Below are 14,476 nucleotides of genomic sequence, written 5' to 3' on the forward strand. Positions count from 1 at the left end.
TGTGGTATGTCTAATTTAATTACGCGTCAATATTTTAGATTATGACTGTATTTCAATTGCTGTCAGGACAGTGGATAAGTACTTTGTCAGGTGAGGCCTGTATTTACACGACTGACACAAAATTGACGTGTGAAGTACGCACTTGTGTCTGACAGGGTGGCCTTCAACAGGAACGACATGAAGTCGGGGTAAAATCTATTATCTGAATATACGCAGTTTCTGTTTATAGAAAAATCGTTGCAAGACAAATTTAATCTTAATTCGAAGAAGTTCTTTAATAAATTAAACCGACGTCTTTATTATAAAAGAATTCATGTTTTATAAAAATAACTTCGGTTTACTTTATTTTTTTTTTTTGTGAAAGCAGCGGAAATAATAACATAAAATTCATATATATTTTAATTATTTGTCGTATGGAGATTGAAAATAAAAATGAAACAAACTTTAGCAATTGTAAAAAAGATTATAAGAAATAAATATAAGTTAACTAACGACTTTTCTAAAATTTAAGAACTGCAATCCAATTACATCAGGCGCTGTAGGAATATCTACTCCACGGCGCAAGTTTCAGATTTAAAGTGGAATTATGATATTGCAGATATTGCAGGGAAATTATTATATTGCATATTCAAATTTTCTTTTTTAAACTTTAAATTTAAACATTTAATAATAATAAATATTATTAAAAAGCATTAATTTTTGTAAAATAAAAATTTTTAATAAGATTAAAAATTAGTTATAAGTCGTTTATAACATTTATAGTATTTATTTATAATATTAATATCTGTATACATATTATATATACATATATAATATAATTATAAATGCCGTTCTTTTCCCATACCGTTTGCTTTCGAGAGAAGCGACAGACGATGAAACTTTTAGTCGAGTTGTAAGAACCCAACAGAAGGTAAGAACGAAAGCTAGACTTTATATCGATTATAATCAAAAGTGTATCTTCTGCAGTTAACTCTTGCACAAATTATACCATTTGATGATATGTAAATAAAAGTCTAAATCTGCTGATAAATTCTTTTGTTTACAAATATATCTATAAGCAAAATACAATTTTGCGTATTTAATTATAAAAGAGTAATTGTAAATCGTACAATATAAAAGAATATAAAAGAATCGAAAGTTATTTTAAAGATAAAAAACAATTATATTTTTAGTAGATATGTAAAATATACAATGGTTTTCTATACGTGTAAAAAAGATACTTTACATGAAGTGACAGGAGCATTATAAAGTAATACTTCTTTAATTTAAACTTTACAAAAGTGACAGAAGTATGTATAAGAAAAATAAAAAGAGAGATAAAAAAATGCTGATGTATTTTATAGCTTTGTTACTGATACAGTGAAGAAGTATTAAATACGAAGCATTATACTTTATACTTAATATTTTGAAAAAAGATGTATTATTTTTTTTAACAACACTAAAACTTTTATTGTAAATTATAAAAGGGAATAAAGAAAGTTTTATTGACGAGAAAGTTTTATCAAACGTATTCTAAATGATCTCGTGTTTTGTTCGCCGCCTTATATAGTGCCATGCATATAAATTCAAAGCCGTCGCACTTGAAGTGTCCAAAAACAAACAAACAGCAAGTTAAACAAATGCAAATCGCACCTGGCATGTGACCAATATCAGCAATCGATTTTGTAGCCCGCGATGCCTTTCAAGAAATTCAGGCCGAAGTTCTCTATCTACCAAGTTTGCATTACTATACTCGAAGCAAGACATTTGCCACAAAATGCGAACCCGCTGGTCGTCGTCAAAGTTGGAAATCGCAAGAGAAGGACAGTGATACGTGAGAAGACTGGCAATCCTATTTATAACGAGGTGAAATTATCCAATCTATCAAAACTAATTTATATGAATCGTTCAATTTGAAATTATAAGTTAGAATGTACCGACTGGACAGACATCTGCACAATCTTTGAGTACTTAAATGTTAAAATCTTTGTTAACCTAAATCTTAAAATTTAAAACTTAAAACTGAAAGTTTAAAGATTTTAAATTCGTTCCCAGAATTCTTGAGTTCTCTAAATCTTGTAAATTGTAAATATGTATAGGACACGTGTAGGACATATCTATATATAGAAACTTATATATATTTCTAAACTTAAAATAGTTTTGAAGTTTTTAGACTCTATCCAATTTCATAAATTAAAAATTAAATTTGTTCATTTATTTTAAAACATTTGCAATTTGTGGTTAAAATGATATCATAGATTATGAAAATTTTAGAAACTTGTCAAGTTATGCAATATTCTTGCAGATATGAATCTTTTAAATTCAAGAACTTTAGAGTCTATTACGGTTGAAGATTTTGTATGTTAAGCTTTCCTGAAATTTTTCTGACATTCAACTTTCGGAATACTATGTGCGTGAACAAAGATATTCTATTCATGTGGACTTACATATTTACCTTTTGCCTTTTAAATACACAGTACTTCGTATTCGACTTCACATGCAGTTTGGACAATCTGCTAAACACGAGAATCACGATAGCGGTCTATCTGCGCAACTTTGTTCGACTAAAGTTTCACGGAAACACTTCCTTCGAAGTTGCCACAGTATGGGAACAACCAGGTTACCAAAAAGAAAAATAAAAAGAGAGATAAAGAAAATACGGATGTACTTTATAGCTTTGTTACTGATACAGTGAATTAAAAGGAAGAGATAAATTCTTTCTAAGTGGCAAACAGCTTAAGGGAGTTGGAAGGTCATAAATGCTTGAAAATTGTACTTACTTTAACAATTTTTTATAAAAAACTGAATAAATACATAACAGCAAAGTTTTGAGCTATTTATACAACAAATAAAAAGTAAAAAAAAATACATTGTTTCAACAAATATAAATATATGATATATGTATATGTGTATAACTACACTGTTAAAAATATTATGAAGTTTAATATACTTTTAAGTTATACAGGTTGAATTTAATTTCATAACATTACATTACATTAAATTTAATGTAATTGCTACTGAAAAGTATATTTGTGTACATGTACATAAAATTTAATGTACTTTTCGTAAAATTTTATGAAATTTAATGTACTTTAAAATTTTATATGGATTAACCACTGTAACTTAGTTTTCAGTTAAACCATTCATTATTTTTTATAAAAAAGTTACTTTATAACCAAGCTTCCTTTACATGTTACTTGAATTCATAAGAAAATTTCTCTCTCTGACAATGTAAAATATACTCTATTTCTTCTTCGAGATCATGGTTTTGCAATGATATCTCCTTTCGCGATAATCCGATTATGGCGCATTTTAGCTAGAAGTATACAGAAGATTTGCCGCTATCCAGTGAATCATGAATAATGCCGTTAAAATATTTCGTTTTACGAGATTAATTCTTTAGTATAAAAAAGCTAAACAAAAATTGAGTTTCTTAAAATAATTCCTGTCATTCTGCTAATTTTTATTTGATTTATTTTGTAGCGAATTATTAGATAACGGCAAATTTTCCGAAGATTTTTAATTAAAATTGGACCACTGAAAACTATCTGCGAACAACTAAAAAGGAACGAAATATATTATATATATGTATATATGTATAGTACATTTATATTTGTTAAAAGATTTTTTTTCTATTCTTTATATGAATATTGCATAAATGTTACTCGAACTAAGCATTTGCCAATAAAAAACTGAATATATATATATATCGTATATGATTATTTGACTGTTTATTTTGTATGAATATCGCTCAACACATTTTCGCACATTTCTTCAATTACTTATACAAAATTATCAAAGATTTCGAGCAATCTGACCCCCTCCAGTTACCTTAATTATCCGAAAAGTGTAAGCACTTCTGTTTACAAATAAAAATGAAGAAATATCTCAGACATCGGAGAAACGCTTCAGAAATAAAAAATAAATACGTCGATTTATCAAGAAGCACTTTCAAGTTGTATGTGTTGCTTCTGTGTGTAGATCGTCAATACTATCATAAGTGGGCTGTGTTGACAGATCCAAAGGATCTGTCGGCAGGTCCGAAGGGTTACGTAAAGTGCAACATCACGGTGAACGTCAAGGATGAGAAAGTCAAGGTGCATCCAGAAATATTAGATGAAGATGATATCGAAGGGTAATCCCTCCCAAAAGATAAATTCCCATCTCATTGACATATCCGCAATTAACACCAAGTGGCTTATCAGAATTTCCATTGTTTGCTTGAATTTTGCGCTTGAACGTAGAAACCTCCTGCTTCCTATCGGTGGTGAGAAACTGCCGTTCAGGCAACGTGCTCGATACGTTTTCATTGTTTATCGCGCCGACGGTTTACCCGACATGAGCAGCTTGTGCAGAAAAACCGATTTCGAGAATATTAATCCCTACGTGCAAATATCATTCGCTGGAATGAAGGTACGAAAGAGTTCATTGTAGGGCTCTTATTTTCACGGGGAGATAAAATTTCAAAACGTCTTTAATTCCTACGGGAATAAATGTATAACACATTAGGTGTTTAATGCATAAACTTTGCTACTACCGACGAGAAGTATTTATTTAGAGGAGACACGGCCATACACGGCCGAACCAACAAACAATTACTACAGGTCGCAGTGTTTTCAGGGAACAACGAGTGAAGCATGGCAAACCTACCGTCCGAAATTCTACGAGGCTATAATTTTCAAGGAGATGTTCCCCGTTCTCTGCCATCGTGTGAGAATCACTATAAAACACCGTATCGACAGCTGCCGGACTTGCACCGTAGCAGTACATATCCTGGATATAACAAAGATCTCGAATTCCGGAGAGTATGGTGAGATCATCGAATGATTCTCTCTCGTTGTCAAGAATAAAAAACGGCGTAATGTAATTTGCTGCCGGATAAAGTATTATAAATTTGGAATAAATAAATATATTTACACACGTATACTAAGAGATACATTTTTGATATTTGTGACTAATAATTACATGTTATCACAATTATGATTATTACTTCTTTAATGTTAGTAATAATAACTTATGTATAACGTTTATGTATAAATACGTAGAGCTTTATCAATAAATATACATATAAAGTTGGCACCAAAAATGACAGTTAAATTATATACATATAGTTAAATTATTGTAGTTGCAATTATTTTTTTGTAATAATAATATATGTACACATATATATATATATAACTATAATTTATAGTCACTTTCAATGCCAACTGAATGTATTTGTTGATAGAACTATACTATACATATATAGTTCTATCAACGTTATGCTTAAAATTACAACAGCAATAATTATAATAATTATAATAATAAGTATTAAGCTTTTCATTTTTATACTTATTTCTGTTATAATGTTATAATTGTATTTATATTTCTAGAAAGACACGTAGTTTAAAAAATATTTAATTAATATAAAAAAAAAGACAGTTAAATTGTAATAATTGTAATCACTTTTTTCTTTTATTGTGTCTTTATCTCCCAATATCTTCAATATCTCTACTCCAAATACAATAAATTGTTTACAATATAAATTTATATATTTTAAATATTTTTATATTACGATAAAATCTGATATAAAAAGATAAATATCTACACAAATAAACTTCCAAATATAAAGTTCGAGATCAATTCTTATTAATGTCATTTAAACATACGCTCACTAATATGTACAAAGTTCAAGTAAATGTTAGAAAGTAATAAAGAAAGAGTGCGACGTGAAAAATTGCAAAAGGTAGTATTTGTCCTGCCAACAGGATTCCTGCCGACTTACGGGCCGTCTTTCATCCACTTTTACGGATCCGGCTCCGTGGAAAAGAACGGCTGCTCGGGCAAATGCTTGACGGCAATGCCTTTGTATCGCGGAAGGGTGCTTCTGTCGCTGAAAACTGAAATGGATGACCCAGAAGCATCCCCCGGAATCGGAGTTAAAACCGTTTCAGCATCTCCCATTATTGAAGTGATTAGATTTGTTGTTATGCTTCACTTTTGCGACAATTTATTCTATTTATAGTTAAAATTTGATATATTTCCTTATAAAAAATTGGTTTTTTGCAACAATAATTTTTGATCCTACAAAAGTTTCTGACATGAAATTAATTTATTTTACTATATTCTTAATCTTCAGTATCCACAAAGGGTTAACGTAATCCTCCCGATTTTCATAGTTCAGACGTTTTTTTTTCGATCCCTTTTTACTTCTTGCAAAATATCTTTTGTGCTACGACATTTTATACTTTCTAACTTAAAAATTCTTTTTTTTTTCAGTTTTCAAACGATAGATTAAAAAAAAGTTTAGTTAAAATCGTTGCACTACAATCTGAGATGTAAGCAAAAGAAAACGCTGAGTTACAAATACCCAGATATGGATAGATAGGAACTTTTTTGAGATGTGGGTACTGAGAGTTAACAAATATAGTAAAACAATGCCTAAGTATCTTTGAAATCTAATTTATTCAAATAGATCATTCTAATAAATCATTTCTTTCTAATTAAAAAGAAAAAAATATGCTTTGATTGAATAAAATGTAAAGATTTATACGGAATTAAAAAAAAATTACAAACACTGAAATAAAATAAAATAATTTCTTCGAATTATTTGTAATAAGAGAATTATGAAAACTTATATTTAAAAAATACAGAAAAGCTTATGGTCGACTGAGGAATATCTTTTGGTCGGAGTACTATACGACGTGTGTTTGATCGACCGTTCTAGATTTAAATCAAAATTAATCAGCTTTGAATTGAGTCTGGGAAACGCGGGAAATCGACAATTCTCGCATAGTCAATGCATGGAAAATAATGACAACCAATCAGGTGCTCTATAAACTTTTATTCTTGCTCATCACATTATTGCGTCTGTCCGAAAAACGTTTTAACACTAAATGTGACTGTGGAAACGGAAATGAGAATTTAGAGGAGACAATTTGTTTCAAATACCTAGTATTTTTCTTTCACCTACCGCAAATGCAGTCGCCATCGATTGCGATTTCTATAGGGTGGTTCCCGATAAGAGAGACAAATTTTCGGGTCTGGTGGAGGAGACGACTGTTTTAAGGTGCAAAATTTATGTTGTGCAACTTACTACTTTTCCTCTATCTGCAACGGCATTTCTACGGATTTGTCGCTGTTGGTTACAGTCACTCTGTATTTGTCTCATGTGAATTATGCTTTTAACATCAACGCAAGATGGGAAGTAGAAAGTCACATTTAGCATTGAGACGTGCGATAAAAATATTCTTTTCCTCGTTTATTTTTGCCTTCGGCAGAAATCGAATTGCTGAAAAAGCGATTAAACTTCGAGAGTCAATCAGCCCCGCGAACAACCGGCACTTTGGACGGCAAATATAATTATATACCTTTGGGATCCAGAAAACCTTGTTTATATGTGAGATCTTGGTGGCCAAATTTGGAATGGAGAATGAATAACAACAATAATCTTCGTTATATTTCTAATTTTTTGGTATATTGCAATTAGATGTCATTAAAAATGCGTAAATGTTTAATTGGAATAGATTTCAAATATTATTTCAAAATCAGATTATAAAAATTACGATGTACTCGTATTTACGTTATTAAAATTTTACTTTAAAACTAAACTACACTATTAAAATTATAGCGTATTAGTTTTTTTTATTTACGTTATTAAAATTTCACTTTAAAACTAAACTACGCTATTAGAATTATAGCGTATTAATTTTTTAAATATTAATTTCAATATAATTCAGTTTAATTTCAATAAAATTAGAATTATTTTATTAAAATTTATTTCAATACATTTATTTTTTAATAAATTAATTTTAATTTTATTAAAGTTAATTTTAATAAAATTAATACACTCTAATTAGTTATTATTAAATCCTTATTATTGTTATTACTTATTGTTAAATATTAGCTAAAATCAATATAATCTTAAGTAAATTTTTAAACATCTTAACGTATTGGAATTATTTAATGCCAAATACAATTTGTGTGAATTAGGGGAACATTGTAAATTATTTTAATCTGATTTTAGGAGACAAGATTAGAGAAACTGGAGACTCTTATGGCTGTTGAGAATCCTATAGCTTTCGAAGCTTACAATGAAACTATTCGCACATTAAAAGCTCACTGTGTGCGATATTTAGACGCGTTGGACACTGACAGGTATGAATCCAAAGGAGGAACCACTAAACTTGATCGTCATCGTGCAAGTTTGTGCCGTAAAAATGTCGAAGATGTACTTACGAGGATTAAGATCAACGGTGAACTTCCTAATAACAATTACATGAGGATTGCGATGATTCATGCGTATCATTATTATAAAAAATTGAGGAATCTGTGCGATGATGTAAGTTAACAACGTAGCTTCCACCAAGAAAATGTAAAGTTAAAAGAGAAATGACGCAAATCTTATTTCTTAACCTTTTGTGGACCAGATTTGAGATCTTCTCCCCTCTTTTTTTTTTTATAAATCGCTTGCTTAGTTTCTTTGAAGCTATGGAGTAATTTAATAATGATTTATTCGTGTCTGAATGTCAAAAATAAGAAATTCAGAACACTTAGCACGGTGGATAGAATTAAAGAAAAAGATAATTTGATTAATACAAAGCTCGATTTGAGTGTTTAGTAATATCAAGTTTTCAGTTTCGCTTTATTTAAAACTTTCGATGATAAATGATTTCCAAATTGACAATCAAACTCTGATTATGAACCTTGTGATGCTCTAAATCCTTCTTCATTACTACACAATAGGCGGACAATATTTTTTCATTAAATATACATTGTATATTTTATTGTAAAATTAATAATGATTAACGGTTTATTTAATATTTATTATATATTATTTATTCATTTCAAATAATGAATATTTCAAATAAAGAAAATATTTATTAAACATTTATATAGTGTTTATTTAATAATATTTATGTCACATTAATAATTTATTTGTAATAATGATCTAAAAAGAAATTTATTTAAAATTAATTTAATATTTGTGTTACATTTATAATTCATTTGCAATAATGATTTGAAGATATATATATATATATATATATATATATATATATAAAGTACTATTGTAAAATCATATGTTGGTAATGGATAACTACCATGACAAATCGATGTATGAAAAATTTCTTCTAGATATTTTACGATTTCGACTATACATGATTATTTGATATATTGTTCAATCAGCCCCAACACAGTCTTCCGGATGTTTTTGTCTGGATGATCGCTGGCTCGAAACGAGTCGCATACTCGCGTCTGTCAGCCGAGCAGATCGTCTACTCTGAGGAAGCGACCAAAATGGGCGGGAAATGCGGTCGGCGAATCAATCTGTTCCCCAGGAATCCGGACGACGAAAGCGAGCCTGTCGAATATAGCGCCTGCAAAATCGAGGCATTTTTGTGGCTCGGCAATGCGAGGTACGCCGCCGCGTGTTGGAGTGCAATTCCGCCGGGATACGAGATCGATCACGGCAGAAATGTCGACACGTTCCCGAAGTACATCGAGTACAATCAGTTCTCGGTAAGAGACGAGTGAAAAGATAGCGACAGGGCATTACGATGCACGAAATGCACAAATTGATCGCGAGCGTAACGCTTGATTTTCAAGAGAAATCAGATTGACGCGTCTCGACAGACATTAAGGATGTTTTTTTGCCAATATCAGCTAAAAATATCAGCGAAAATATCAGTAAAAAGAGCCAATATTGACAAAAAATTTTTGTCATAAATATACTGCCTCGAAATCAATTAAAAAAGACAAAACAACAAGTAATTCGGCTTATAATTTGCAGCGAAATAACTACATTTTGCTATAATTTTAGGTAAATAATTTTTAAGTAATAAATGTAAGTGAATTCAAATAAATTTTGTACGATTTATTAGTTTTTTTTAGTATATAAAAGAATTTGATTTAATTCATAATGCTACAGCTTCATCCAATTTGCAAATAAATACAAATTACAAAACGCGATTTTACATAAGAATTAAGACAAATAAAGAAATTTTAAATAAATTTTAATCAATAAGAGAACTGTCTTCAAATTTTATATAATACTTAGAAATGTAATAGAATAATCCATAAAATTTTTATATTATTGCTAATGCTCTCGAGATATGACACATATATTCAATTCTTAACGCTAGAAATATCATCGTTTCTCATTTAAAATTTCTTATTAAAAGAAAATGAAGTGAATAAATTATTATAAAAATAAAAATGTGGTAAAAAACCAAACATTAATGAAAGACATAGTTATTGAAAAATAAAGAATTTTAACGTCATACTTTTTGCACAAAAATATGTAAAATAAATCTAGCAAATAAAAACGATCAATGATGACCGCTCGTTACTTCTAATTTGAAATGTAAATTGAAACGCGTGTAAAAATGATACTGCTACCTGAAAAAGATATATTGTGATCGTTACAGACGTTTCAGTTGAGAGCTCACATATTCCAAGGTCGCTTTGATCCCGGAATGGACGCTTCCGGCTTGTTGGATTCGTATATACGAGTCGCGTTTCAAGGATACACGGCTTCCACGCGGGTGAGTTACGTTTAACATTTTAACGGAACGTGCAAATTTCACTTTCCCGGTTTTTGAATCTTTAAAATATGAAATTTCGAGCGAGATACAACTCGTCCGCCGGGTATCGCGGCATTCTATGTCACCGTGGTGATCATACCATGTATGCATACACGGTCAGGATGCCGTGAAATTTCTGTGGTGTGTATTCCTATGACATTTCACTTGAAACGCGCGAGAGTAACGACCGATGTAATACGAGCGTGATTAATGTTGCACGCGCAACGTTCCGTTCGTTCGCTGTATGAGAGTGACAAATATTAAAATTTACGGTTTGTTGCGACTGTATTTGCTACTTAAAAGCGTTGTAATGCCGCTTGATTTGAAACCGATTCGTTCCATATTAACGAGATAATGCATGACTGACAAGTTGATATCAGCAACATTAATTTATCATCGTTACCCTGATATTATGTGATTAATAAGATCTAATTGATGATTAATTAAGTTGCAATAGACTGTTTAAAAATGTAGTTCAATATTTATCCTGTCAATGTAATTGATGATAATTATCAAGGAAGAAACTTTTTTTTTAGATTATTTTAAATTATTCACCATTTTTAAGATGCTTATTAACATCAATATTGTCTATTAAATTGCTCAATTTAATATGCGATATTACTATACTATTGTAATGATTGCGCCGTTTCAAGACTAAACGAGATTTGGCACGCGATTTCCTGGATTGGATATGTATATGATTTCATACCGAGAAATATTGAAGAACTAACATTTAACCAAAAATAGAATTATTCTTCTGAATTGAATTACTTTTTAAATACTAGTTGCTCCACTTTTACTGAATTATGATTACAATTAGATATGTTAAGTTCCAAATTTTTCTAATTAAATAAAACTAATTTTTTAGTTTTAATTTTAAGTTAAAATTTTCAAAAAAGGCCAAGTTATAAAAATTCTTTATCGATTCTAGTTAACAATTCTTTATTATTATGCTCTTTTAAAGCTTTTTATCGTTTATTTTTTATATAGTGTGTTTTAAAATACAATATAAGTACACTGCTGTGCAAAACTATATTGAAAGTTGCAATTAAATTATTAGTTCTATTATGTTTATGTTGACCTTTCATATTTTTGCATTAAGATTTTTATTATATTGTTAAGATTTCTAGTTAATCTCTAAAATACGGTAGTGTCATTAAAATATTATACAGATTATATGACATTTGGTAAAGAATAATATATAATTAGACCGAAATTATTTTAAATAATAAAAAATATTTTTAAGAAAAACGTTTGCATTTATTTAGTAAAACTTACGTTAAATTTAATTTTATACTTACGTCTTTTTTATACTTTTATAATTTTTCCAGGTGATAAGACAAAGTTTAGATCCATTTTGGGATCAGACATTAATTTTTCCTCCAATTATTTTGCATGGCAATAAGGAGTATACTAAATTTTTACCACCCGAAGTCGTCTTACAGGTTTTACAGCATGATTTATGCGTAAGCAAAAAATGATAGACTTATCAAATTTCTTAATAGTATTTCCACAAAACAAAAAAAGGAAATATGTAAAAATAAGATAAAGTAGTTTATTCAAAAAAAAGAATACAAATACAAAATAAAAATATTGAAAATATTGTTGTTTACATATATGTAGATATAATCATTTTTGATATTTTGAAGTAAAAATGAAAAAAAAAAGATTTTCGAAGTCATTCAATCAAACTTAAAAGTTATGTATTTTTTGTATACTGAAAAACTACAGAGCACGAGGGAATTCTGTGGCAAGTGTATCGCGATGCCATTAGTGAAACTCACCACGGAAACTTACTCACCGCCTGATTTTCCACCGAAATTAGAGTGGTACAAATTCCAACCACAGAAAGATTGCATCGGTTCAGTTCTCGCCGCTTTTGAGTTGATAGAAGTAAGTTATCGATTTTTCTTCACAGGACAAATATTAACACGATGTTTCAACAGTGCCATCTCTCTATTTTTATATAATACATTCTATTTAATGATCAATATTTCTGTTTTTTAATATCAGAAAGATACTATAAAACTCGACACGAAATAAATATGTAGGGTGGCCAATAACTTCCCCTTTCTTTTTTTACTAATTAGTAATCGACTAATTTGTACAAAATATCCGAAAACACATCAATTTTATTTTTCAAGAGAAATGTAATAAACACAATTGTAATAAAATTAACCCTTATGCTGTTTTAGCCTTTTTGTTAAGGTAGTTACTCTTTCAAAGATTTTAAAAATTTTGAAATTTTACAATATCAGATAAAAGTATTAATTTAAAAATCAGCCAGAGAAGCTAATATCAGTTAAAATGTTTGGCTTACACCCTAAAACCAACTGCAAAAAAATATAAAACAAATAATTTGGTTTATAACGTTTGCGTTTAGCAGAAAAAGCAGCTTTGCAACTGTTGTAAAATTCTTTAATATGATCGAATTTACTCTTACTTTAGTTGCTCACTGGACCTAAATGTATAAACGAAACATATTAAAGAATTTTTTTCTTAAAATTGTTTTCTTTGGAGATACTTGAAGATTAAAATTTATGCCAGAACGAGTCTCATACAATCCGATTTACGTTAAAAACTAATGCTGGATAAGTGGATAAGTGTTGTAGAATAACGCCGGAAACGTTTCAAAATATCTGTAACTCGGATAAGAAGCTTTATTATTCTATGAAGGCTAATGGAAAATAGCTTGAATCTTTACATAGGTAAACTCTGCAAATTTTCAATTTTACGTATTTAAAGCTTCCAAATGCGATTTTTTTTAAAAAGCATATATTGTATTAAGAGAACAAAGCTAAATTTTAAAGAAAGTTAAAATATTTTTAAAACAATATGCCCTTTGATTCTTATTGCCATTTAACGTTTTTAAAGTGATAGTTATCCTAATTAAGGGAATAAAGCAGTATAACATAACAGTTGAAACATAACTTAGCTATAGATATAAAGTACTTTTCAAAGATAATACGTTGTTCGTGGCGTTGTGTTATCTCCGTGTCTTGATTCAACGTTTCGTGAACAGTTCACTTCATCAGTGCGGGAAGCAACTTAACTGCAAACCGCAAACCACAAACCGCTTAGATTCTTTACAGAAAATCCTCGTAGAAGCCTCAAAAATATTAAAGCACTCTTAGTTTGTTGAATTTTCTTTAAAAAAGCGATAATAAAATCTAAAGGAAATGTTAAAACACTGTTATAAAAATAAAATATTATGTGTTTTAATAAAACTATTTTTTAATTTATCTTTTGTTGGATGTAGAAAGTTTATGTCAATTTACAGACTTTATATGTTTGGCTAAAGCTGTATATTCCCTTTAAAAACAAAATGAACATGTTTCGATATATTTCGCACAAATTGGTCGATTATAAAAAAACAGGAGTAAAAATACAGGATTTACTCCGTATATGTGCGTGTCTTGGATAATACATTGAGTTTTACGATGACTCTTCTTCAAAATTGAAAAATAATATATATATATACAATATATCTGCGATAATATATATATATATAAAATCACAGATAGAGAACAAAGAGATTGCGGACGTTCCGATGGATGTGTCAGTAGAGGACAAGATTTACAGCATCCCATCGGATATCAGACCGAAAATGACGAGCTACAGGCTGGAGGTAATCTTTTGGGGTGTTCGCGATATGAGAAAGATAAAATATATACCGGTACGTAGGCCGAGAATTATAGTGGAATGCGCCGGAGTGCACATCAAATCGGAGGTGATGAAGAACGCTAAGAAATTCAGCAACTTTGAGGAACCATACATTATGATCGAACTGGTAATCTTGAAATTATTTCGAGAATAGTTAATTAGTAAACTTTGTGTGTAATACATGTGTGAGACGTTTAAACTAAATATATGTACATGCGTAATTTAAGAGAAATTGATAACTTTTATTTAAAAAAAAAAAAAAAAAAAAAAAA

The 14,476-nt window shown here is 29.5% G+C and overlaps 1 protein-coding gene across 1 annotated transcript in view; it reads left to right on the forward strand.

The window, feature by feature from the left end:
* The first annotated feature begins 1,673 nt into the window (after positions 1–1,673).
* LOC108753343 (otoferlin-like) overlaps positions 1,674–14,476 on the forward strand; it is a 28,767-nt gene continuing 15,964 nt past the window's right edge. Inside the window, 12 exon segments of the mRNA XM_018494841.1 lie at positions 1,674–1,845; positions 2,457–2,598; positions 3,961–4,114; positions 4,224–4,392; positions 4,600–4,789; positions 5,727–5,929; positions 7,985–8,299; positions 9,145–9,477; positions 10,386–10,502; positions 11,873–12,007; positions 12,273–12,434; positions 14,062–14,331. Of these exon segments, the coding sequence (XP_018350343.1) occupies positions 1,675–1,845; positions 2,457–2,598; positions 3,961–4,114; positions 4,224–4,392; positions 4,600–4,789; positions 5,727–5,929; positions 7,985–8,299; positions 9,145–9,477; positions 10,386–10,502; positions 11,873–12,007; positions 12,273–12,434; positions 14,062–14,331 (2,361 nt within the window). The 5' untranslated portion in view covers position 1,674.

The sequence above is a fragment of the Trachymyrmex septentrionalis genome, unplaced genomic scaffold, assembly GCF_001594115.1.
Source record: "Trachymyrmex septentrionalis isolate Tsep2-gDNA-1 unplaced genomic scaffold, Tsep1.0 scaffold114, whole genome shotgun sequence".
In the NCBI taxonomy this organism is placed as follows: domain Eukaryota; kingdom Metazoa; phylum Arthropoda; class Insecta; order Hymenoptera; family Formicidae; genus Trachymyrmex; species Trachymyrmex septentrionalis.